This window comes from Myotis nattereri, assembly GCF_964212035.1.
Source record: "Myotis nattereri genome assembly, chromosome: 2".
Taxonomy (NCBI): Eukaryota; Metazoa; Chordata; class Mammalia; order Chiroptera; family Vespertilionidae; genus Myotis; species Myotis nattereri.
The window spans coordinates 205,041,595-205,069,510 of NC_138076.1; the positions used below are offsets into that span (position 1 = coordinate 205,041,595).

The 27,916-nt window shown below is 41.2% G+C and overlaps 1 protein-coding gene across 1 annotated transcript; it reads right to left on the minus strand.

The window, feature by feature from the left end:
* Positions 1-4,889: 4,889 nt before the first annotated feature.
* Positions 4,890-27,662, minus strand: PRDM4 (PR/SET domain 4). The gene is made up of 11 exons (XM_081114681.1): positions 27,395-27,662; positions 23,605-23,738; positions 20,838-21,023; positions 17,695-18,489; positions 13,336-13,485; positions 12,263-12,381; positions 11,216-11,301; positions 10,488-10,615; positions 9,542-9,856; positions 7,847-8,015; positions 4,890-6,521 (listed from the first exon to the last, which is right to left on the minus strand). Exons 1-11 carry the CDS (start codon positions 27,403-27,405, stop codon positions 6,209-6,211), a joined length of 2,406 nt encoding a protein of 801 aa, XP_080970807.1. The 5' UTR covers positions 27,406-27,662; the 3' UTR covers positions 4,890-6,208.
* Between the last annotated feature and the right edge of the window lie 254 nt (positions 27,663-27,916).

Genomic DNA, 27,916 nt, shown 5'->3' on the forward strand with positions numbered 1-27,916 from the left:
AAAGGATCATAAACTATGATCAAGTAAGATTTATTCCAGGGATGCAAGGATGGTTCATCTGTTAAGTCAAAGTGATAACATCACATTAACAAAATGAAGGATAAAAATAGGACTATTTCAGCCCTAACCAGTTTGGCTCAGTGGCTAGAGCATCGGACTGAAGGGGTCCCAGGTTCGATTCTGGTCAAGGGCATGTACCTTGGTTGCTGGCACATGCCCAGTAGGGGGCGTGCAGGAGGCAGCTGATCGATGTTTCTCTCATTGATATTTCTAACTCCCTCTCCCTCTCTGTAAAAAAATCAATAAAATATATTTTAAAAAATAGTTTCTAAAAAAATAGGACTATTTCAAAAGATGCAGGAAATGACAAAGTTCAATGTCCGTTTACTACATAAACTTTCAACAAAGTGGGTACAGAGGAAATATACCTCAACATAATAAAAGTTATATACAGGGGTTGGCAAAAGTAGCTTTACAGTTGTGAGTAGGTGAAAGTTTATTCTAGTCTTTATTGTATTTTCCATATGAACAACTATAAACCTACTCTTGCCCACTTTTGTACATGGCAAGCTTATCACTAACATACTGGTGAAAAGCTCAAAGGTTTGCTTCTCTGATGTTATAAGGATGCTGACTCTTGTAGTTTATTCAGCACATTATTGGAAGCTCTAGTCAGAGCAACTAGCGGGGGAGGGGGGGGGGCAAAAGCATCCAAAAACTGTTACTATTCATAGGTGAAATATAGAAAACCCTAAAGATTCCACCAAAAACCTGTTAGGACTAAAACAAATTTACTAGTTGTAGGATATAAAATCATAGAAATCTGTTGCATTTCTATACAATAATTACCAGAGAAATTTAAAACAATTCCATTTATAATTGCACCAAATAAAATACCCAAGAATAAAGTTAACCAATGAGGTGAAAGACCTGTACAATGAAAACTGTAAGACATTGGTTTAAAAAACAAATGGAAAGAAATCACATACTCATGGATTGGAAGAATTACTATTGTTAAAATGTCACAATTCATCTCACTAGCAGTAGCTAGAATCTCACTGCCTTGAAACCCAGCCAGAGTAAGGTAACTAATTGAGATAACTCGGTCAAATTACAGAATCTCCTCAAGCTAAAGGCTTGAAATGGAGTCCAGGCTGAATTCTAGGAATGACTCCCAATCCTATACCACAGAAGTGAGCTTGCAATGTACAGCTGCTGCTGCCGCTGCTATGATCAGGAAGCTACCTGCCGCATCAGAAAACACCCGCCTCAGCCATCAGCTCCAAAATGACATCACCCTTGGTGAGATCCAAGCCTGCATAATAAATAGAAGCCCCAGGCCCTGTTTGTCTCCCCTCGTAACTCATTTGTGAATCAAACTCTCACCCAGGGACACCAGATCAGAGGAACGTTGGTTTTGTTTGGAATCTTAGCTCTAAAGGAGCCTGGGAAGTGGTTTTTAACTTTCCAGACTCTACGGCACAGGAAAGCATGATTAAAAGGGATTGGCCATCTCGAGTAGCTTCTTTGTATAATTCCTGTTAATATATACGTATAGACAACATGAGTAGATAACAGGCTTTTTCACTTAAGATGTCCTGGAGATATTTCCATGTAACATAAAATACCTTGTCCTTTTTGACAGCATTGTATTATTTAATATAGATGTGCCATAATTCACCATTTTCTTCTGGAGGACACAGGTTTTTTTCCATCTTCAGTGTTAAAAATCACATCCTTACCACACCTGCAAGAAAGGAGTAACACCTCCCCCCCTCCCCCAACTTTTTTAAAAATATGTGTGTGCTTCTGGACTTCATATTAGATTCCCTGGTCACAAGCCATTGTTCTTTATGTGTGTCCCTACTCCACCCCTTAAAATCGAACGTCTTTTTCCAAAGACAATATATGCTCAATGAATGGATCATCCTGCTTTTCCCTTGCCATGAAACACTATTTGCATTTTGGGAATTTCAGATGCTAAGGAGCCTGGTACACTCTCTTTCAGTTACTGCGTTATCTGGATCAGGCATTTTGAAAAAGTCCCTAACAGAATATTATGTCATCTCACACTTTTGAATAATTCTTTTTTCATAGACAAGTGCCAGTTGTCCAATAAAAAACAAGGGCCCCCACAAAGGGGTTTTCTGCTTATAAAAGTGCATTTCACAACCTCAGTGCAAATGTGCAACTACTATAGATAGCAGTGTGGTGCACCTGAAATGAGGTGTCAGAATAGCAGCATGTAGATTAGCATGGAAGAGAACGCTGGAGGAGAAATACATACATTTTAACAAGTACTCCAAGGCAGCAAATCACTGAACACGAAAGGGAGGAAATCTTAAATTTTTGAACTTAATTTCAACATCTATAAAAAGGGTAAAACCTACTATTATAATATTCTATGAGGACTAAATAAATGTTAAACTAAAATACACTAGTGCTGTTACAGATATAAATGTCACACATACCCTTAGCTAACAAAGCTTAGACCATGTTAGCTAAGAAGGACAGGAAGTTATCTATTAACCAATGGTAGATCATTCAAGAAACAAACTTGCCCTGGCTGGTTTGGTTCAGTGGATAGAACATCAGCCTGCAGACTGAAGGGTCCCAGGTTCAATTTCGATCAAAGGCACATGCCCAGGTTGCGGGCTCAATCCCCAGTGGGGAGTGGGAGGGCATGCAAGAGGCAACCGATCAATGATTCTCTATCATCATTGATGTTTCTCTCTCTCTCTCTCTCTCTCTCTCTCTCTCTCTCTCTCTCTCTCTCTCCCCCTCCCTCCCTCCCTCCCTCTCTGAAATCAATAAAATAAAAAAATAATAAAAGTAAACTTTCCCAAAGCCAGTATCTTTCTCTTTAAGTGATTTTTGCTCAATTCTGACTATAATGGAGCTTGATTTTAATCCTATCCCAAAGCTCATCTCCAGCCTGTGCCTCAGCACATCTGTAGCAGCACAAAAGGTGTGTGTTGGGGGGGGAGGGGGGGGGGGAGGTACAGCAGGGCAGAAAACAAAGACCAAGGCATGCTTTCCATGAGCTCCCTAGACCACATATATGAATAAATACGTTGTCTAAAGGGAACAGATTTTTCTGTGTGATCTTTAAAAGACTTGTAGCCCTGGTGAGATCCCAATTTTAGCCAAGCCACTTCTAAAGAATCAATAAAGCTTGGTGGGGTAGGCACAGGCTACCATTCCTAGCTGTGCAACTGAGTGCCAATTACAGAATTGTCTCACAATTCCAGAGACCAGAGGTCCGTGTCAGCAGAGCAGAGCTGTTTCTTCCGAGCCGTCTCTCCTCAGCTTGTAGATAGCAATCTTCTCCGTGTCTTCACCTGGTCTCCCCTCTGTGCTTGTCTGCAAACTTCCTTAGTAGGACACCAGTCATTATTGGATTAAGGGATGTCCTAAGAAACTCATCTCTACCTTAATCACTTCTCTGAAGACCTTATCTACAAATACGGTCACATTCTCAGGAACTGGGGGTTGAACTTCAAAATATGAAGGGGGGGAGGGACCATCTAACCCATAACAGGCAGTAACCACTTGTATACCTGAAGATATGTCATTTTTGAGTGACTAAGATGTAGCTGGGTGATCAGATACTGTAAGTTGACAATGATGATGGGCTGACAGTTAAACGTGTTAACGAGGAAGTGTGTGTACAAGTCAACAGGCTGGAACGGCTGAAGGGGACTAGTTCCTGCCACCCCTTTGCCCTCTGATGTGTCGAGGACCCCAGCTCAGCACACCTGCACGGTTATCAGCAGCTCCCCTTCAAGGAAGGGAGCAACGCGCACACACACTGACCTACAAGAACAGCAAACTAGTTTCTAGGCTTTGGCCTTGAAAACTCAAATTATGCTGTTTTACTTTGTATGAATAAAATCTAGGGCTTCTTGGGCCATCTATAGCCATAATTTTACGATAGAAACCTGTGCTAACCTAAAACTGGACTGTTTACTGTACATCAACACTGTGAAGGCCCTTTATGCATGTTAACTAACTTAACATCAAACAGTATTATCAAACGGGAAACCTTATTCGCTACTTACAGTAAACAGAGGCATGGAGAGGTCACATAACTTGGCTAAGGTTACAGACCATCATGCAGCCAAGCCCAGGTTGGAGAATGTTCAGTCAGCTCTAGCGCTCTCATATCCTGCTTCTCGACATGACCATGTCCCCGACACAGCAGCAGAGGCGGCCACCTGCAACAGGCGGAGAAGGCTCAGAGCAAAATCTTGTCAAAGGCCAGTTACTAATGTATTCATCTCATGAGAAGAACTTTGTACATTTTAAGTCTAAGAGGTAAAAAAGGAAAGATGGCGGTAAATAAGCAGCAAAAGTTACGTTCTCACTTAAAACTGTTTTCCTCTATTGTTTTTGTTTTTACATTAGGCTTAACCATCTTGGGCAGCATTTCAACCAGCATTAGGCAGTGAAGGAATTTAACCAGCATGAGCTACTGAGATAAAGGGAGAAAGGAAGCTTATAGTTCCAGCAATCATGGTTTCCTGGGAACACGGGTGGCCTGCCTTTGGCATAAGGCTGAACTTGGGGCTGCTCCAGTTGCACTAGAGTTGACCTGCCCTGATAGAGGCAACACCTCACCCCCCTCACTGTAGATTAACCACAGCTCTGCAAGGAGGCAGCAGAGTAAAGGCACTACGTTAGGGAGCAGCAGGATACAAGCTGGAAACACAGGCAGCAGTTTAAGCAGTTATGCAGACACACATTTCAACACGATCCCTAAGCCACCGTACTTAGGAAATCCTCTCTCCATTTCTAACCTTTAAAAAACTCGTTATACCTGATTTTCTCCCAAAGGCTCATTCTTCTCCTTCTTCCCCAAAATGAGATAAGAAAATCCTGTATTTTTTAAAAAGTTTTTATTTTAATCCTTCCTAGAGGAATACAGATTTGAATGCAATACATTCATTCTATAAATACATTAGCAGCAAAACCTTCCCACCAGAGTCCTTGCTACTCCAACCCAGAGGATGTGCCTCAGCGCAGGAGAGCGTGTTCTATCAACCGTCAACGTAAGGATGTCTGCTTTTTGCTGAAAGCATGTGAAACCAGGGGAAAGACCAGACGGATGGAAGAACTAACCACATGGGTGTGTTTCTGCCTTCCCAATCCTTTGGTATTCACCGTGTTTAACCAGTGAAGTTCTTCACCAGGAAACTGGGCAGGCCTAGCCTGCAAATGCCCCAATGTGTTTGGAGTCATTTGTCTTTGAGTTGGCGACAGTTTAATGATGTCTTGATCCTTTTCAGAAGGTAAACCAGATATCAAGGATCATTCATTCTTCCTTCCTTGGGCCGAGGTGCCCCTTCGCCCGCTGAATCTACGTGTGCTTATGGCTGGGAGTTAATCCAGCAGGCATTACTTAGCTCTACAGCTCCAGGTCCCCTTTGGCTAGGGGCTGGATGCTTTATTGAGACAGAGATAGGTCTAAACCTACACAGATGTCTATAGAACAATAACCAGGTGCCTGACCCATAAAAGCTAGTTTCTTGGGCAGTGGCCCCGGCATCTCTCCTTTTCTTCTCTCCATCATGGCCTATTGCATGGCTGCTCCTTTCTTGTCTGCCCTCCAGACCTGCTGAAACTTTGGGAAGCAAGATCTACTCTAAATTCCCAAGTAGAGATTAAGGCGGGTGGGGCTTTAAACTTGTTAGCTGCAAAGGAGCTTACAAGTTTTCAGCTTACTGCTGTATTCGTCTGTTCTGGGACGAATACGTCACAATAGTCCATATGAAATACAACACTAGAACCACAATCAGCAATTGGGATGACTATGAGGCAGGGATCAAGTTTAGAGTATGTACTATGAAATCCTAGTTCTGGGAAGAAAAGTGAACAATTAAATAATTTAAAATAAATCTTACTTGTTTGGGTAAAAGGCAGCTTTGACAAGGGCATAAATATGACCAGATTATCATGTAAATACAGACCTCAAAAGTTGACTTTCCTTCCCACACATCACTTGAAAATAGGTCACATGCTCTCTTTTCCCAACCTGTTTTAGTGTTTGCATTAGGCTATTCCCCATAAGTGCTTTATCCATTCCCAGTCTGTTTTGACTGTTTGCTGGAAGGAAAATCAGAAACCTTTTCATATAAAAACCATTGTAGTGAATAACCGGTTATGTTTTTCCCTTTGCGTTTTCCATCCAAAACATTTGGCATCTCCTTTATTTATGTGCCGGCAGAGACTCATCTGCTGAATACACAGCACTGTTCATCCGACAGTCTTCTGTCCCCACAGCGTCTGCCAGCTCTTCCTCCTCTGAGTCATCCTCTTCTTCCTCCTCTTGTGCTGAAGAACTGGAGGTGGGCCCTTTGCAGGTTTTCAGGTGACGGGTGAGATGATATTTGGTTAAATAAGCTTTAGTGCATTTTTCACAGACATAATCCCGCTTTCCTTCATGTGAATTGAGATGTTTCTTTAAATGATTTGTTCTCAAGAACGGCTTGTCACATTTGGGACACTTGATCTGGCGCTCTCTAAGAGGAACACAAGAAAAACATTTGGCTGGATTACAAGTGACAACTGAGGCCCAGGCTTATGCTTCAGCACTGCAGGCCCTTGTCAGAGCAGCTCTGCCGTCGAGAATCAGACCTTCTATATGAGCTGCAGCACACAGGCAAGTCATAGAACACCTGTACCGTTTAAACAGCCTAGACTGACTTCGCCTATTCTGGCACCCTATGTAAATGGGACACTCTGGATGTATCTTGTTTGTCTGCTTCTTGCACTCAATGTGATATTTGTGAAATTCATTCAAGTGGCTGCGGGTATCGGCAGTCTGTTCCTTTACGTTGCGGTAAACTACTTACAAATACACAACTTGCCTTTTGTTAAGGTATTTCTAGTATTTATCATCACAGGCAAGACTGCTACCAACATTCCTATACCTGTATGTTGGCTTGCACATATACATACTCAGGAGTAGTGGAGCTGGATCAAAACATATGCACATCTTCAACTCTACTAGATGAAGCTAAACCGTTTTTACAATTTCGTTTTATCTACATACATGCCCATCAACAACCATTTCAGAGTTCCTGCGGCCTACATTCTCACCAACAAGTGGAGACTCAAATTTGAAAATGTTTAAATGTTTGCCAATTGGCCAGTCCTTAGCTGTATCTCAATATGGTGTCAATGGTAACCCCTACAACAAAAATTTACCCAGCTCAAAATGTCAGTGCCAAGGTTTGAGAGCTGAAAAGAACCATAGAGATTATACAGACCAGGAATTTTGAAACTTTTTTGAGCAGTGGAAAGCCCAGTATGTGAAACAGATAAAAGGGGTTACAAGGAGCAGTAAGGTGCAGTGGGAGGCCCTGAAGCCTAGTCACTCTTAGCGTTTCTACTGACTTCTCCCCCCCAGCAGGAGGATCTTGTGAAGCCACAGAATGTGGAAAACTAAGCCCTGGCCTTTATGGAGCTTACGTCCTAGTGGAGGAGTTACACCATAAACAAATAAAAATATATAGCATGATAGCAGGTAGTAATGAGTACTGTGACAAAAATGAAGCCAGGTAAATGGAATCCTATTTTAGGTAAGATGGTCACGGAGGGCCATTCCTAAAGACATTTGATCAGAGACCTGAAGGAAGTGAGGGAGGAAGACGGGCAGAAGCAGGAAGGTCAGCTTCTGCTGCGGGCCCTCTTCCTGGCTTGTCCTCACAGAGCGGGCAGAGTGAGCCCACTCTAGTCTCTCTTCCTCTTAGAAGGACACTAATTCTATCAATGGTGGGTCCCACCTCATGACCTCATACAAATCTCATTACCCGAGGAGCACCCAGGCTGTGGAGTAACTTACTGTGTGTGGATGAGCACATGCTGCTTGAGGTCCTGCCTCCGCATAAACAACTTGTCACAGTAATCACACTTGAGGTTCTTCTCGCCCGTATGGATCACCATGTGTGACTCCAGGTGAGCCTTCTGGGTGAAAGACTTGTCACACAAAGTACACCTGTAGTTCTTCTGACCTGCACATTAACCCAAAGGATCACACTGTGACTGAAGCCACCACCAGCCTCTCCAGACGAACAGACCCCGTGTGAGTGTGGCAGAGGCAGGAGTAAACAGAACTGACTGGTAGTTGGAACTTCACTTTCTAGGGCCATCTTCCTAGAACCACCCAGAGCCACTGAATTTACATTCATCAACTAGTGCTAGTGAAGCTAATACATCTGACCTCCATCCGGGACTGCTTAAATGTATATATATTTTTAATGTTTATAGCAGACATGCTATAAAATATGGAAAAAAAATCACATCATCCTAGGGCCCAGTCTATAGATAAATATATTTTAACAACCTATATATATATATAGTTTTCGCTCTCTCTCTTTTTTTTTTAAATACATTTTATTGATTTTTTTACAGAGAGGAAGGAAGAGAGATAGAGAGTTAGAAACATCGATGAGAGAGAAACATCGATCAGCTGCCTCCTGCACACCTCCTACTGGGGATGTGCCCACAACCAAGGTACATGCCCTTGACCGGAATCGAACCTGGGCCCCTTGAGTCCACAGGCTGATGCTCTATCCCAGGGGTAGGCAAACTTTTTGACTTGAGGGCCACAATGGGTTCTTAAACTGGACCGGAGGGCCGGAACAAAAGCATGGATGGAGTGTTTGTGTGAACTAATATAAATTCAAAGTAAACATCATTACATAAAAGGTTATCGTCTTTTTTTTCAATAGTTTTATTCATTTCAAACGGGTCGGATTCGGCCCGCAGGCCGTAGTTTGCCCATGGCTGCTCTATCCTTTGAGTCAAACCGGCTAGGGCTCTCTCTTTTTTTAAACATATCATATGACTTCATAAACCAGGGATGGAATAAAATTCTTCTAAGAATGCAGAAATCAGATTACACTAGGTCAGGGGTTGGCAAACTTTTCTCAAACTAGTCAGTATTTTAAGTCTTGTGGGCTATGCAGTCTCTGTGACTACGCAGTCTTAATGCAAAAAGATGAAGAAGAATTTTACGTTCAAAGATTTGAAGAACAAATGACCCAGCCAAAAAAAATGAAAACCTCATCAGTTATTTTATAGTATATATGAAAAACGTAAGTGTTCAATAAAAGCAGTTGGTTTAAACTCAAAAAACAAAGTTTTAACAATGTTTACTGAGCAATATTCAAAGGAGAAACGCTGGCTCCGGCTGGTGACCCAGACTGAGCTCTAAAAGGAGGCTCAGGCTATTTTCACAGAATTTCTTTTGCTTTAAGTTCAAACAAATGAATCAACTTCCTGATTATTAACTGCATTTCCCCAGTCTGGGTGCCAAGAAAGTGGAGCATCTTAACTGCTGGAAGAACCTCCCTCTGAGGAATTAGTTATCCCACAAAGATTTACCATCCAATGAAGTCCTGCTGCCTGCCAGCGGGATTCCTTCTCTAACACCTTACCTCAACTCGACCTGCAAGACTACCTCCCTGCAAAGCCTTTACTACTGCAATTTCTAACTGTTGCAAAAATTCCACACTGGTGGTCCAATACAGCTTACCTGTATGTATCTTGAGGTGGGTCCGCAGGTTGCTGGGATCACTAAAAGCCTTGCTACAGAAATCACACTTGTGGGGCTTCATACCTATGTGCCCCATAAAGTGGACATGAAGTTTGGAAGGAGAGATAAAAGCTTGGGGGCACATGGAGCACTTCCACTTCCTTTCTTTGCTGTGGCCGGGCCTGTGGCTGCTGCTGTGGCCCTGGCCAGGAAGATGGCTATGGATGTGGCTGGTCAGGTGGGCTTTGAATTCTGTATAGGAATTGCACTCCTTGCCACAGTTACAGAGGTGCACATCTGGATGTTCAGGAACACCTTGAAAAAAATTAATATCTCCTGATACTTCCATTTTAAAGCGTATTCTTGATATTAATTTTTGCTTACAATTTTTCCCTTTTACCCAAATGTCCATCTTGCTACTACCTATAAAAGTAAAATGTCTTATTCAATGCTCTATTCCCAGCCTCTCAAACAGTGCCAGAAACACAGGAAGCACTTAATAAATACTGCACTATAAGGTTTATTTCCTAGGGGAAAAAAGTAAGATTCTGTAGCACACACAAACTCAGACATCACTTGTCATCGTGTATCATCATGACACAGTGCAAAGAAAAGCCCAGGAAGGCTAAATCACTCAAGGAGTTCTGCCGTCCTTTATGAATTTCAATTGCAATGGTACTGGCTCAGAAAGCAGCCTGGGGAACTTCAAATTCCCCAAATCAAAGTGGTAACACAAAAGTTCATTTCATATAAACACTGCTTGTCAATAACACTCAGTTTGTGAAGAACCTCAGAGAGTTTAACCTTTCAACAGAGAGGTAATAGTCTGCTTTTATATACACAAAGGTTAGCTGATGTGTTTCAGCGGATATTTAAACCTTTACTTTTGGTCCTTGGTGTTCTTACGACGCTAGATTCGTAACAAACAAGTCGTACATTAACTTACCAATCTGCTGAGCATAATCCCGGCTGTAATAAAAGAGCAGTTCGTTTTCAGGAGGAATATCTTGTGAAGTGTAGAAATAAATTTTTCCATCATGAGGATAAGCCACCAAATTCTGCTCTTCCCGGTTCCTAAATTACATTTAATAGATCAAGCATATTATTTTTGAAATATGTACTAAACACATCATATCCCTAGAGCAAAATCTTCTATGAAAACTTAGATATAATTTTTCTGGGTCACTTTTCTAATTCCCTATCCTATCTAGTGTGAGGGATGTGTGCAGAAACAAAATTCTTACTTCAGTACATCAGTTTATTGCCCTTTACAGTTAGAAACACTACAGTCTGTTACTGAAAGCAAATAAATTAATCTTTACATAAACAATATGACAAAGACACAGAGATAGATAGCTGAACGAGAATTAACCACAACTAACAGTCAATATAAAGAGAAGGTACCCACTGGAAAATCTAATGGTAACAGTATCATTCCTTATTGCACTGGTAACTTGAGTAAACTGTTCACTAAAAGGATAGTTTCTTGTGTTTTCAATTTATAATTACCACTAGTCAACAACTTCTGGAGTGAAGAAGGGGAAAAGCCTTAGGCCTTAAAGTATGTGCAGACATCAGTGTAATTTGCATTTTCCAGCTCTTCCGCATTTTACACAAAGCTTCCTATTGAAAACCATCTGAATCATAATTCCTCTCACCCAAAACTACTCTTACCTGGCTTTGCGCACAAACATCATCCAATTACATTCATTTTCGTCAGTTGTAACAATGCAAAATTCTAGGACACCGTTGTGGTATATCTGCCAAGAGAAGGCAAATATACACATCAAATGAACTGACAAGCGATACAAAATGCTACTGAATTAAGGCCATTTCACTTAGTTTGCAGCTTTGCTAGTCAATGTGAAAAATACATAGTTGCCTTCTCACATGCCTGTCATTTCACCAGTCCTCCTATTTCTAGCAACCAAATAAAGACCATCAGAGACCTACAGTCGGTGTTCAGTGTACAGAATGGCAGTGTTCTTGATTATTCACATTTTGGCTTGACTGGAAAAGATACACACACAAAAATCGGACAGTCTGCTTGTTTTCATCACCTACCACATGGCACAGAACAGCTGAATGGACATTAAGGTCAGAGAACCATCTCTTCTCATTCTTCTCCAATGGACCTAGCATTCTTCTCTGTTCCTTTTTGGATACCAAAATTAAAGTCCCCAATGCCAGTGGTACCTTACTGTCCAACTGTCCCAGGACTTACTTTCCCCTCACTTCAATTTTACAGCATCATTTCCAATCTACTAGGATTCAATATAAACTGTTACAGGATATGTTGTTAGAGCCTGTGCTTTCAGTCCTCCCTTTGGAAAACTAGAGAAGCAACCTTACCTCTAATTCTGAAACTGTTTCCCAGGCTAAATATTTGAGGAGTGTTTTAGTTTATTATAAAATAAGACTTTCATCATATAAACAAAGCTCACAGCCTCAGCTGTCACAAGTAATTCAAAAGGAGAATCATTTGATTATCTAACAAAATGGAAACTAAAACAGTTTACCGTCTATATTCAATAGCTGGTATTTTGCTATGTAATATACAGAACTTGGCTACCAAGAACAGAAAGGATGGAATATTAAATAAACAACTGACAGGCAAATGGCACTGTATCATCATGGCTAATTTTGACCTTTACATCACTTTTAACTACCTTATAAAATAAAAACATCCAAAAGTCACGCATAAGTTTCATAAACACTGACCTTCCAGATATGGTTAACGGCCTTGTCTGTCCATTCTGCTACTTCCATGGAGTGACTTTGCTGGCCAATGAGAGGCCCAAAGCAAGTCCGCACAGGAATGGTTTCTCCCGTCCATACACCTGTCAGTGGAAGGACACCAACTATACAATCACTACCTTAAACATCTCCAGACACAGAGAGTGAGTAGCTTAACCCAAGCAAAGAATCTGATTTTCAGGAGACCTGAGAACTACTGGGATTCCAGGACTCCTTAGAGGTAGCTAAGTCATATGAGTATGGAAAATGTAATGAATAGATAAAATGGGCTCAGAAGAAATATGCAAAGAAGTAATATCAGACATTTCTAAACCCAGTCTTATACACAACGAACCAAACCATGTCCCTCCAAATACGTTATTTTGGAGTTATCACATTAAAAGACTAGAGAATATTATTCTATTATAAAAATATAAAGCAACTGCTAAACTTCTAAAATTGTTTGTGCTTAAAGCACTGCTCTATATTATCTAAGCTGTTTCATGCTTTCAACTGACATCAAGCTACAGCTGAAAGAATAATGAACTTTGATTCATATTTTCAAAGAAATGACACAATACTGCAGAAACCATGTTAAAGTCAAATATGGGTAAGCACACTCCTGGCAGTATTCTTTATTCTTTTTCCCTAAAGTATTAGACAACTCACACTCAATTTCAAAATCTTTTGTAACAAACGGTTATCAGTGGTGAATTTTGCATGTTTCTATAAAAGAAAGAAGTTTCAAGGAGTGTTTTGTCATGGTAATTCTTAGTGGATGCTACAGTGAGAATAAAAGGGAAACCTTCAAAGACTCAGGCCAGGATTCTCTCCTCTATTCAATTCTGACTCTAAGTAAGGAGACCATTTCCAATAAAGTTTTCAACTTGATTTATTCCTATCACCACTGGACAAGACAAATATTCCCTAAAAGGATAAATCCTAAGCCATAAATTGACTTTTGGATCAACCAAATAGTCACTAAATTATACACGCCCACTTTTACAACTCTACCTCACAAAGAAAGAAGACACTTGAGGGGGTTTTATGGTTCTTACCAACTTCTGCTCCCACAATTGACTGGCGGAGAATAAGCTGCTTTGGGAGAGAAAGCCTGGCTCTGCTCTCTATTGGAGTGTCAGGAACAAAAGTCACTGGTCCGTGCTCAGGGCAGTCTGAGGGATAGGCTCGGTCACAGAGGGTGCACCCTGCAGGTGGAAAATTTGAGAAACACAAATGAGTTCACCTCAAGCAGGCTAAATTACCACCTGCTCTTCTAGTTAAACCCTAATTACTAAACTGTAACCAGTAAGAAGCAAGGTTCTAGCAGAAATACTTAATCAAAGAACTACTCTTATACTAAAATACATATCAACTCATCTCTCTCTTCAGCAAGATGTGACTTTTTCCTTTTGATCTAACAGGACAAGTTTCCTATTCAGTGCCTAAGAGCAAGATTGATTAAAAAAAAAAAATAACACTACATTTACTTCAAAAATCAAGTTAAAAAAAAATCAAGCTCAGTCATCCCTGGACACATCCTCTCATAGTGCTTAATTATCTCTAGGTTACTTATAATACCTAATACAATGTAAATGCTATGTAAGTACTAGTTATACTGAATTGTTTAAGGATCAACTTTCTGTAATTTTTTTTCTATCTGCAGTTGGTTCAATCTGCAGATGCAGATCCTGTGGATACAGAGGGCCGACTGTACACTACTCCTTACATTAAGTAGATAATATGATGTTCTGCAGCCTGAAATTGGATTCCAATTCTACGAACTATAAGAGGAAACTGGGCTGAAATGCTGTCAGTCATGCAAAGCAGAGATGACAGAGCCAGGGTGCCGCACCTCTATTCTCTTTTGCTTCACCATAAACAAACTGGCCAACCAGATTTTGATGGCAGATTTTTAAGCCGAAAAAGTATTTATAACCTGCTCTTTGGGCCAGCAGGCAGAATACATTCTTGCAGACACATCTGCTTAAAATTCTTAATTTCTCACTGTTCATATGACCTTTTTATATACTGTTGTCTATGCTCACTGTAACTTCACTTTCACAAGCTCATGAGTGTCCTCCCTCTCCATAAATCTTTTGCTCTATTCTTTTATTTTTCTTTCTCTCTGTTAAGGAAATAAATTCATGCCTCTATTAGCCAATGACTGAGTTCAAACTTTCCCAATTGTTCACAAAATAAGTGGAATCCATAAACCTTAGAACCACTGCCATCCAAGTGTCTTTTTCTCCTAAGTAATCATTAGAAAATCTACTTAAATGGCATAAGGTGTCAAAGTTTTCATATTTAGCCGAAGAGTAATAACATATTACTTCAACTACTGCTTGGTTAAAAAGTCTCTGAATATCCAATTAGAGATCTCCCATCCTTGATGAGAACTGATTAATGAGAAGGGAATCACCTCCAAACAAAGGAGATTCAGATTTCATACAACAAAAAACGCTTAGCTGTTTCTCCAAAGATATACAAATGGCCAGTAAGTACATGTAAAGGGACTCAACATCATTATTCATTAGGGAAAGGCAAACCGGACAATAAGATGTCACTTCACACCCAAAAAGATGGTTATAATAAAACAGAAAGAAAGTGCTGGCAAAGATGTGGAAAAACTGGAAGCCTGATATACTGATACTGGAAATATAAATTGCTGCAGCCCCTCTGGCAATTCCCCCAAAAAGTTAAACATAAAGCAATTTTCCATTCTTACAATGAGGCAAAAGTAGGTTTACAGTTGTGAGTATACAAAACTGAGTTTATTCTTGCATTCTTTTCCATATGAAAAACTGTAAAGCTACTTTTGTCCCATCCTGTATATCCAAGAAAATTTAAAACATGTTCATTCAAAAACTTGTACGGGGTGGGGCAAAGTAGGTTTACAGTTATAAGTATGTGAACCAGTTAGTTTATTCTTGTATTATTATTTATGAATTATTGTATTATTCTCCATACAAACAACTTCAAACCTACTTTTGCCCCCGCTTTATATAAATGTTCCTAGCAGCATTACTCATAATAGCCAGAAAGGAGAAACACAAATGTCCATAAATGATAAACAAGATGTGGAATATGCACACAATGAATATTACTCTCTCATAAAAAAAGAATGAAGTACCGATGCCTGCCAAAATACAGATGAGCCATGACAACATTATGCTAAGGGAACAAAGCCAGACACAGGAAGCTACATATTCTATGACTCCATTTATATGAAATGCCAAGAATAGGCAAATCCATGGAGATAGACCTGACCATGGGATGGGGCGATGATGAATGACTGCTGATGGGGTTTCTTTATGGGGTGATAAAAATGTTTTGGAATTAGACAGCAGTAATGGTTACACAACCTTGTCAATATACTAAAAATCACTGAATTGTACACTTTAAAATGTGAATTATATCTCACTTTTTGAAAACACATTTAGAAGCAAGAGGATCCCACTTTTTTTTTTTTTTAATATATTTTATTGATTTTTTACAGAGAGGAAGGGAGAGAGATAGAGAGTCAGAAACATCGATGAGAGAGAATCATCGATCAGCCGCCTCCTGCACATCTCCCACTGGGGATGTGCCCGCAACCCAGGCACATGCCCTTGACCGGAATCGAACCCGGGACCCTTCAGTCCGCAGGCCGGCGCTCCATCCACTGAGCCAAACCGGTTTCGGCAAGAGGATCCCACTTTTTAAAAAAGGATCAACAGGCTAAATTAATGAGTCTACATTACATTCCCAGATGAAACACTTTGACCCTAGCTGGCTTGGTTCAGTGGATAGTGTTGGCCTGTGGACCACAGGGTCCGGGGTTCAATTCCCGCCAAGGGCACGTAGCTTGATTACAAGCTCCTCCCTGGCCCAGGCCCTGGTCAGGGCTTGTGCAGGAGACAATCAATCAATGTGTTTCTCTCACATTGGTATTTCTGTCTTTCCCTCTCTCCTCCATGCTCTCTAAAAATCAATGGAAAAAATATCCTCGGGTGAGGATTTTTTTAGAAAAATTTCAATTGTAAATTTGAGACTGAAAAGGTTAACAGGAAATGTCTCCCCATTGCTTGGCTTCTGCAACACCAGAAGATTCATTCTATTTTTCTCACCTCCTGATCAGTCTACTCTGGAAGCTCTTTGCTGCTGTATCTTAATATTCCAGCCCTTTTGACATTCCACTCTTACTAGATGATTTCACCCCCCTTCCATGGCCATGATTAATACCTTAATGCTGAAGATCCCTACATATTTCCAGACAGACAGATCTCTGAGCTCCAGATTCGACTTCTCATTAGACATTTCTACTACGCATCTTATGGACACTAAAATCAGCATGTCTAAAATTGGCTTCACCGTCACTCCTCAAAAAAATTCATCTACTCCTCCTCCACCAATCATTATCCTAAGGAAGTGTTACTACTATCCACCAGTTTTCCTTGCCAAAAATCAGGGTTTTCTTCCATAACCCTTCCTTCCCCTAACTTCATCCACTCAACAAGTTTTACTTAGTTCTTGCAAACATCCTGCACTCTTCCTCAACCTTTACTTCTACTCCGTTAGAAAAATCACCTTTACGGCATCATCTTCTTTACCTACTTGCCTTTAACTAGCCTCCCCTGGTAAGTTTCCCCTGCCTCTTCCATGCCCTGGTTAGGTGCTCCCCCTCCTTAGGCCCCTTTAGCACCTTGCACTTAATCCCATCTTCGCACTTATCATACCGTACACAATAGCCTGTTTACTTGCCTATGCCTCCCATCAGACTACAAGCTCCTTAAAGGCATATGCTGGGCTCTTATCAACTGTTTTCTCCCCAGCATCCAGCAGAGGCTGGCATATAATAAGCAATCAACATGTTTCCTGCATAAATGAAGTATGTGGTGACACCAACAAATTGTTTTTATACTACTTTTTTTTGTTGCCCTATAAAAAGAACTTCTTTTACATGAACAACTATGGTAATTTATATACATTCTGAGCAAAAACAAAATTGTATCCACCTATATTTCTCCATTGGGATTAAAAAAAAGTGCACAATTTAATAAATGTTTTTGTTGAAGAGCATAAGGCATGTCACACAGACTACCTTACTAAAGTTTATTCCTGTAATTAACTATTTGTGAAACCTTGGGAAATACCTTATGTATTTTGGGGCTAAGCTTATCTGTAAATTACAGAAATGACTCTGTTTCCTTACTTCAGGAGGATGTTGTAAGAACCAATGAAATGTCTATGTATCATTTGACTAACCTGAGGAAAAGGCACCACATTAATATAAAGGACACTACTAAGCAAAGAAAAATTACAAAGCCTAGTTACTTTCTAAATTTCTTTAACACCTGACTTTGTGACTAAGCCTGTTAGGAATGATGGCCCTTTCTACCAATATTTCCAAAACAAAAAAGGCTAAGCACACTCACAAATTGTAAACAAGGTTGCCATATTTTCTTTGTTTGAATTGGAATCTTCCATTTGCAGTGAAGGTGGTACAAAAGAAAGACTGTCTGAAGATACATCTACATGACCTGTTCCCATAGCAACCTCCTGGGTGATGGAGGAGACAGCCACAGGTTCTAGGCTTAGGCCAACTTCATGGAGGGAAACAGATTCTAGGGAGGCGAGGTTGTGTGAGGTAGAGAGTGCCACGCTTACAGAGTTGGTGCTCATGGCCACGGTGTGAATAGAGTCACTGAGGGCACTGTCAGACATCCCGTTGACCCGACTTGCAATGTGGTCTGTCTCCATGACCACAGGGAGCTCCAGGCCATTCCCATGAATGGGTATCACACCACCATGCCCTACAGTGTCTGCTGCAAGGTTGTTGCTCACAGAATCCACAGACAGAGGTTCATGACTTCTGGAGCCATTTGGGAGTTGAGAATGCTCGCCTGCAACACCATCCATTGTAAGCTCTTCTGCCATTCCATCAGTAGAGATGGGGCTTGTAACCCTAGAGACGTTCTCCATAGTGATTGTTGTGTCCAAGGCCACCTCATGGCCATCACTGGGATGAAGACTTTGGGCACCGTGTGTGTTCACAGAGCGAGAGTCTATTGAAACAATGCCTTGTTCTAATCCAACATTCCCATTGGACTGGTAGGGATCTAGTGCTGAAGGGTTGTTGGCAATAGATAATGCTGTATTACCATCAACATTTATGGAGTTGGGGTGGATGTACTGAGGAGGTGGTCTGTCAGCTAAATAAGATAAAATGCCTGAGAAAAGGAAAAGATAACAGATTTTTTTAGTACATTGTTAAAATAAAAAATTCCAAATGCTAGAGCTACAAATATAACTAAATTAAAATAATCTCTATCTACTTCTTTGGTTTAATCCATATATATATACTTTATAAATAGCAACACACATATAACATAATTCAGTTTTTCCTATGAAACTCAGAAATCATAAAAAATTAACTGTGTTCCTTTGACGTCCCTAGAAGTTAATCATTTAAATGTTGCCTTTTATACATGGTGGGAATTCCTGAGTCCTAAGATGCTAAAATTTGCTCTATAAGAATTAAAATATAAAATGATTTAAAACTATATCTTCCATGTGAAAAAATAAAATTTAATATAACTTATTAAAATATCATAATACACTACCAGCGGTTCTCAACCTATGGGTAGCGACCCCTTTGGCGGTCGAACGACCCTTTCACAGGGGTCGCCTAAGACCATCCTGCATATCAGATGTTTACATTACGATCTATAACAGTAGCAAAATTACAGTTATGAAGTAGCAACGAAAATAATTTTATGGTTGGGTCACAACATGAGGAACTATATTTAAAGGGCCAGAAGGTTGAGAACCACTAGGCACTATTCAAAACAAGTCATAATTGTACCTGCTTTATTGAAACAGAAAAAGATATTTAAACACTCGTGCTTATGAAGATGTAGTGAAATGGTACTTGCTGCGTTGCCAGTAGGAGTGTAATTACCAAAACCTCTTTGGAAAGGATACATATTAAGAACCTCAAAAACATTCATACCGTCTTGCGTAAGAAATTTCTTAAATGCATTTTGTAAATATTATACACAAAGATGTTCATATAATGGTAATTAAAAAATGGAAAAACAAAACTGTCAAAAAAGAAAGACTGATATAATAAACCATGAAATACTCATTCAGTAGAATGTAATGCATCATTAAAAAAGATATTATGAGCCCTAGCTGGTTTGGCTCAGTGGCTAGAGCATCCAACTACAGACTGAGGGTCCTGGGTTCGATTCCAGTTAAGGGCAAGTACCTTGATTACAGGCTCAATCCCTAGCCCTGGTTGGGGCACATGTGAGAGGCAACCAATCGAAATCTCTCTCTCACATTGATGTTTCTCTCTCTATCTCTCCCTCTCCCTTCCACCCTCTCTAAAAATCAATGGAAAAATATTATTGGGTGAGGATTAACAACAACAACAATAAAAAAAGGATATTATGAAAACCAGGTAGTAGTTGAGGAAAATAATTATGTAAAAGTAGAGAAAAATATTAAGTGAAAAAAGGAAGGATACACAATTGTATAAAATATATAATCATAATTACAAAAAAAAACAGTAAAATCTATACACCAAAATAAAAGACAGGAAGGATGATGGGACTATGAATGGTTTCCCTATTTGCTAAGTTATCTAAAATAAGCATTTAATAACTTTTGTAACAGAATAAAAGTTCAATAAAGCCCTGGCTGGTTTGGCTCAATGGATAGACCATTGGCCAGAGGACTGAAGGGTCCTGGGTTTGATTCCGGTCAAGGGCACATGTCTGTGTTGCAGGCTCGATCCCCAGTAGGGGGCGTACAGGGGACAGCCAATTAATGATTCTCATCATTGATATTTCTATCTCTCTCCTTCTCCCTTCATCTCTGAAAAAAAAGTCAATAAACTTTATAATAAACAATGACACTGTAGCAGAACATGTGGTTGGCAGGAATTACAATTGCAGGATTATAAAACTGAACCAAGGAGATGATGGAAGAAAAGGAGAAAAACTGCTATGTGCCATTAGGAAATAAACCTTAGTCAAACTACAATTATTAATAACTAGAGGCCCGGTGCACAGATTCGTGCACTGGTGGGGTCCCTTGTCCTGGCCTGCAGGGACTGGGCCAATGCTGGCTCTCCGACATCACCCAAGGGGTCCTGGATCGCAAGAGGGTGCAGGCCAAGCCGAGGGACCCCACCAGTGCACAATCGGGGGCGATGAGGGACCATAAGAGGGCTCCAGGGCGTGTCCGGCCCATCTCGCCCAGTCCCAATTGGCAGGACCCCAGCAGCAAGCTAACCTACTGGTTGGAGCATCTGCCCCTGGTGGTCAGTGTGCATCATAGTGACTGTCCGAATGGTCGGACAAATGGTTGGACATTTAGCATATTAGGCTTTTATTATATAGGATATGTTATCTGTATATTCTAAAAGGAAAAGTACATAACTATAGTTTTCCTGACCAAGATATTAATATCTCATTGTGACAAACAAAAAAGCATTATTCAGTTCTTCATGCACTGAGGTCGAGTCAGCCCTATTCTTTCTTCTAATCTCCCAAAGAACTATCATACTTACCAGGTAAAATGGTCCTGAAGTAACTGCTCTCCAGGTGGGGGTAAGGTGGTGGAGGTAGGGTGTAGTTTCTTTCGGGTAACCCGCACATCACCCCTCGATCGCCAATACCCATTGGCAGCATCAGAGACAAAGCCGATGGCAGAGAGCTCAGGGAGGGACCCAGGTTTGGAATTGCCACTGGCAGGCCTACAGAAAAAGAAAAAAATGTTTAAGTACTTTAACACTTTGTTGTACACATGAGAGTAATACAAAATAATACTGAATGCAAACTAGAATTGAAAAATAAAAGTACTTAAAAATTCTCTGTACAATCACTAACTAAACTTAGAAAGGTTGTTGCATGTGAGCAAAAATCTCACTGAGTAGCCCTTTATATCCCAGATAGGTACATCCACAGACTGTCACAAAGTTAGTTCTCAAGTTCGTTTTAAAATACCAAACTGATCCTCCAATTGTCTATATTGCTCTTTAGTACCAAACATTTAATTGCAACTAAAAACCTAGTTTAAATAGGATTTAAGAAATCAAATTATATAGAGATACAAAAATGGGAAGAAATATACCAGAGTTCATAGGAATGATCTCTGAATAGTGCTATTACAGGGCTGTTGTTTTTTAAACCTATTTTTACTTTATAATAGTTTCCATTTCATACAGTGAGAACATTTCACTTCTGAAAGTTCATAGATATGCTCCTACTTGGAAAATCTAATTTAAAGTTAGACGTGAAATTGTATATAAATGGTTTCATAGTCTTTTGTATATATGCTGTACTTCATGATTAAAAGAATATAACCCTTAGATTGTCTCTGCCTGGAAGTATACCTATCTGCAAAGTGCTGAAGTGACTCTTACTGTGCCTAAGTATCATAATGAATACTCACCAACACAGCCAATGCTGATCTGCATTATTTTTTGCCAGTGGCAATTATTTTTTAATAGGCTTTTCCTCCTAAACAAGTGTACTCTAAAAGGAATGCCTAAGAGATAATCAAATGAATTAACAACGAATTTTTAAAACATTTTTTGGATATGTAAAGGAATGTAAAGAGCCCTCGTTATGATGAAACTTATTTAACTCTGCATTTTAGTAATGAAGCAGTAACTTATTTAAACAATTTATACAAGGTGTCCCCCCCAAAAAATGTATACTTTAACAGCTGATAGCTCAATTTTGAAAATGAAAAGTATTTTAATAAACACTGCCTTTATAATTATTCAAAGTGTGTGTATTCATTTTTGGGGGGACACCCTACAGATTCAAATACTCTTTTTTGTTGTTGTTGTTAATGCTTACCTGAGGACATTTTTTCCATTGATTTTTAGAGAGTGGAAGTGAGGAGGAGAGACAGAAAAACATTGATTGGTTGCCTCCTGCACACTCCACAACCTGGGTCCGGGACCATGGTACATGCCCATGGCAGGAATTGAATTCATGACCCTTCAATTTGAGAGCCGATGCTCTATCCACTGAGCAAACCAGCTAGGACAGATTCAAATACTCTTAAAACATTAACTCCTATTTTGATCAAGAAGGTCCAATACATTACAATGCTGTAGGTCCTTAGGAATCACTAGCTTACTTGTTTCAAGAGAAAAAGAAAATTGAACTAGGCAGATATAAAGGTCTTAAAAGAATAATGTTGGTGGAAAATGAGCTTCTCCTGTACTCTTATTCTCTCTGAATATTGAGCTCCATCTCTGGTGCTTCCTCTTTCCCCATAATTCTAGGCCTGGCATATTTGCAGTTGCCAATTTCAGCTGTAGAAAGTAAAGCTCAATTTCTCGTGCTCTTTAAGAACATTTAGTAGAGTAACTTTAATTCTCCTCTATCAAGCAGGGACAAAATGCCAAGATAAATAGGTAATCTTATATAATAAAAGCCTAATATGCAAATCAACTGAACAGCAGAACAATCAGTGAAATGACCAGTCACTATGACGTGCACTGACCACCAGGGGGCGGACGCTCAATGTAGGAGCTGCGCCGAGCTCGCAGGCCCCCCAGGCCAGCCAAGACAGGTGCCAGCGGGGGCCCCCAGATCACCCTGCTGGTCACCCCACAGATCCGCCCTGATCGCTAGCCAGGCCTAGAGACCCTATCTATGCACGAATTTTATGCACCAGGCCACTAGTTGTATATAATAAAAGGCTAATATGCAAATTGACCAAACAGTGCAACAACCAGTCACTGTGACACACAATGACCACCAGGGGGCAGATGCTGAACACAGGAGCTGCCCCCTGGAGGGCAGTGCGCTCCCACAGGGGGAGTGCCACTCAGCCGGGCTCACAGGCTGGCGAGTGCAGTGGCAGTGGCAGGAGCCTCTCCCACCTTTGCGGCAGCACTAAGGTTGTCCAACTGCTGGCTTGGGCCTAAGCCATCAGTTGGACATCCCCTGAGGGCTCCCAGACTGAGGGAGGGCGCAGGCTGGGCTGAGGGACCGCTTCCCCCCACCTCCCCCAACAAGTGCACAAATTTCATGCACTGGGCCTCTAGTCTCAGATAAAATACCAAGTCAATTACAGCTCTAGACAAAAGGTCACCAACTGAAGAAGAGGATTGTCAGAAAAAACTGCTACTCCTATCCACCAGAACTCCAACACTCTACAAAAATGTCTTCTTTCACTGTGCAACTGCATGTGGCCACTCAGACCTGCTTGGCTTCTCTCTTCCACTCTTAAAGGGGCTCTGACCCCTCTGGGCTCTATTTAGAATTGATAATGCAATAAGTGTTGATATGCAGTTGCTGTCCCTTACCACTCACCTGGGGCAGGGATGGTATTGTGAGTGGGTGAAGCAGCCAACCCCAGGTGACTCCCTGAGACTGGCAAGGCATTGCTCACAGAGGATGAAGTCAGCTGCTCCATCCCCACTGGGCTCAGGTTCATTTCATTCATCCTAAGAAAGAGCACAGTAACCAGTTATGCAAACAATTAATGTCAGTGAGTCTGCTTAAGGAACTCAAGAACCTAAAACTTGACCAACTATTTCATTTTTATGCTCACATCTTAAACAGTATTGTACCTTGTTTCAATCAGGCCTGCCTTGTTCCAAACCCTATTCACACTACCTAAAGCAAAGTTTGCAATCCTTAGCACACAATGGCAATGAGGGTTGGGTTGTTTTTTTAAACTACCCAAGTTTTTTCTTTCACAGGATCTGTTTTCTTCAGTTGGCTTATTACTTTAAACCAAGACTTTTACAGATGTTTGTTATAACCTGCACAAAGAATATTCGCTAATTCTTTTCACCAGGAGTTAAAATGATACTGGATCTGAGTTAAAGTATTAATGGTATAAAAAAGCACCATACATTCTCATGGACCAGCATTTTATTAAAATTCTGTATCAACATTTAATTAATTATCTTAATGACATCCTCCACATATTGAGGTTTGTTATGTAACCTTTACCAGATACTTTTTGAAAAATTACTTCCTATCTCTCACTTCTTCAAAATAAGGTAAAGAAACTGAGTCTCAAAGAGGGCCTGTCATAATCCCCAAATCACACAGCAATTCAATGGAAGAGCACAGATGCTACAAGATAATGCCAAAAAGTTTTTCCATACACCAACTTTTCATCTACAGAACACTTTTGGCAGGCAGAAGAATGTAAGAATCACATTTTCTATGCAATCCATGTTGTATTGCCATTAACAACATCATTAGAATAAGAGTAACATTGATTAGAACAAAACACTATTAGAGGTTGTTATCGATAAGTATTAGTTCCTATGTCAGTCTGTCATATTAAAAATACTATATTTTAAGAAGCTAGCCAACAGGTTATCCAAAGGGGAACACGAATGACCTCCAAGCCTTATAGTATCACAGTAATGCATGTTCTTCTGCGTGTGCCTTTGTACATGGGAGGGGTGAAGGGGAAGAGAAATCAAATGTGTCCACATATTCCTTAGCCGTGAAAACAAACCTAATAGGCTTTTTAATTCTGAACAATGGCAGATCAGCTATCAACCAACCTGAAAATAATTAAGAGCTAACACTTATTACTCTTGTTCTATGTGTGTTAGGCACAGAGTTTAGTGATTTACATGTAATTATCTCACCTAATCCTTGTAACTACTGGGAGATAAGGAATATTCTTAATCCCATTTTAGAAATGAGGAAACAGACTCAGAGACACTAAGAAACTTAACCACAGATTACATAACAAGTGGCAGACTTGAGATTTAAATCCAGGTCTGCCTAATTTAATAAAACAAACCTCTTAACTGAAATTGAAAGACAGTTACAATAAAAGAACCATTTTGCGAAAAAAATCAATAAAAATATTTTTTTAAAAAAGAACCATTTTGCCTTTTACACAGTCCCAATAGATTAAGATCTGTGTCTTTATAGAGTGGGGTATGCTTCAAGTCCTGCGCAGACCTGTTGCTGCACTATTCTATATTCACAGGCTCCAACCTTATCCCTGGCCACGTATCTCATAAAGCTAAGCCCCCAGACATTAATAAAGTACATTAGGCCAATGAGTGTACTACCTTGTACAAAGCGCGCACTCTGAAATACTGGAGGCTGGATGGAGCTGTGTATGCTCATCCTACTGGAAAGACAACTAGAAGCACATGACGAACGAGGGACACCTGATAAAGGAAAGCACCTTCATAACAGTCATTATGCTATAAAAAGTGTAAAAAAAAAATCCTTATAGACTAAAGAAACCACAGCAACCTTAATTTTGAAAGTTTCTCGGCTTGGGTTACTTTAAAACAGACTTTTCCCGGAAACTGTTATACCTAGAGTTTTTAGTCAAAACTCAACCACTGTAGCAGCAATGACCTACAACAAATTGGTTACAATGATTTTTTAAAGTACAATTAAAACTCTGAAGCTTCGAATACCATTCTGAAAATTCCTGAACACTAATCTGTGTGATAATCTTGAGATAAAAATCAAAATGGTGTTTCTAGGTTGACTTCTAAAACCAGTTTAAACCAGAGTTCAATGTGAGAGGCTCAGCAGATTTCTGCTGTTGTGAGTCACCAAAAAGTGATGACCTCAGCAGCCATGAACCAAAGGTAGCTGGTATTCCAGAGAGAGACAGCAGATGAAGGGAATTTACAATATGACCCTCACCGGACACTCATTCTAAAATGCAATTCTATCCTAACCGCCTTTCTCAAAAGGGATTCACTCCTCGCTCCTTACAAAATCATTTCCTTCACACTTGTATCGTTGCGTGCTTCCCACTGACCTATGTACGAACCATGTGCCAGGTGCGGATCTTAAAACTTTACTTAGCCCTAACCGGTTTGGCTCAGTGGATAGAGCGTCAGCCTGCGGACTGAAGGGTCCCAGGTTCGATTCCAGTCAAGGGCATGTACCTTGGTTGCGGGCACATCGCCAGTAGGGGGTGTGCAGGAGGCAGCTGATCAATGCTTCTCTCTCATCTGTGTTTCTAACTCTCTAACCCTATCCCTTCCTCTCTGTAAAAAAATCAATAAAATATTTTTTAAAAAAAACCCAAACACTTAGAACAGTGGTTCTCAACCTTCCTAATGCCGCAACCCTTTAATACAGTTCCTCATGTTGTGGTGACCCCCAATGTCATTGTTACAAATTGAACATAATTAAAGCATAGTGATTACTCACAAAAACAATATGTAATTATATATGTTTTCCGATGGTCTTAGGTGACCCTTGTGAAAGGGTTGTTCAACCCCCAACGGGGTCGCGACCCAAAGGTTGAGAACCGCTGACTTAGAATGACATACAAGCAACTAACACTAAGGAAAATGCAGTCATTCTGCAAAATGCAATAGTCATTTCAATGGCTTTGTTTTCTGCATCCTAAGCATAAGGCCTATGAAAAGGCTCTAAAAGACCAGCCATCTAGAACTATTTCTGTACTGTACTGACATGGTACCCAAAAGTACCTAACTTTAAACATCTGCATCAAGGTTTTAGAGTTAAGAACTTAATTTCTCCACTATACCGGCCAGATGGCAAGGAACCGAGGGAAACCCAAAGGGAGGCCTGGTGATGAGCTGAACGCACACCTTGGAACCCAGACAAAAATAATATTAAACGCTCAAACAAGTCGAAGGCACAGGATAAAGGTGTCAACGAGCCAACGATGGCGTATGGCTAATCTGGAGCAACTGTGCACATGTGAAGTTAGGCTGAATGAGAGTCTAGTCAACCCCCGTTTCTGGGGTTCTGGTTGCTCCGGGACGCGAATCCGTATTTGCAAACCGCACTTGTACCCTTCCCAGTGGCACCCACAACGAAGGCACTCAAAACTCTCACGTTGCCCTGACCGGTTGGGCTCAGTGGCTAGAGCATCGGCCTGCGGACTGAAGGGTCCCAGGTTCGATTCAGGGGCTTGGACCTTGGTTGCGGGCACATCCCCAGTAGGGAGTGTGCAGGAGGCAGCTGATCCATGTTTCTCTCTCATCAATGTTTCTAACTCTCTATCCTTCTCCCTTCCTCTCTGTAAAAAAATCAATAAAATATATTTTAAAACAAAAACTCTCACGTGCCTGATGTTTTCCGAAGACGTCGCCAGCCCTGAGCCCACCTCACGACTCACCTGGGATGCATCTGCTTGGGGCCAAGTACCAGCGAAAAGGGCACACGGGGGGCGGGGAAGCTGCATCGGGGTTTGCGTCCCGGGGTCACGTGCTACCGCATCTCGCTCACAACCGCTGCACACACGCGGCCCCACGCCGCCAGGGCCGCCCCGGGCCGCCCCACGTCTCCCGAGGGCCGGCGGCCGCGCACCCGGTCGTGAGCTGGGACATGCCGGGGGGGCACTCGGGACTTCTCCTCCCGAAGCTTCGGGAGGGGGGCTGCCCAACCTGTGGGAGAGGACGGGGCGGTCACCAAAACACGGGAGACTGCAGTCTCCTCCCTTCGCCGCCCGAGACCGGGGCCTGGGGACACCGCCTCCCAAAGGCGGCGAACTCGCCCGCCCCAGGGCAAGAGGCCCGCAGGCCGCCCTCGCCCCTCCCGGCCGGGGCCGCGCGCTGCCCACCTGCCGGCCGCGCGGGGGGCACGCACCTGCCCGCCGCTTTGTTCCTCATCCGGGCCGAGCTCACCTCGGGACCCTCCC

Excerpts from the sequence above, each read along its gene's own strand:
- PRDM4 (XM_081114681.1), bottom strand. Across the intron at positions 18,490-20,837 it reads CTTCAGGACCATTTTACCTG|GCATTTTATCTTATTTAGCT; the intron begins GTAAGTATGATA and ends TCCTTTTCTCAG. Across the intron at positions 9,857-10,487 it reads GGATTATGCTCAGCAGATTG|GTGTTCCTGAACATCCAGAT; the intron begins GTAAGTTAATGT and ends ATTTTTTTCAAG.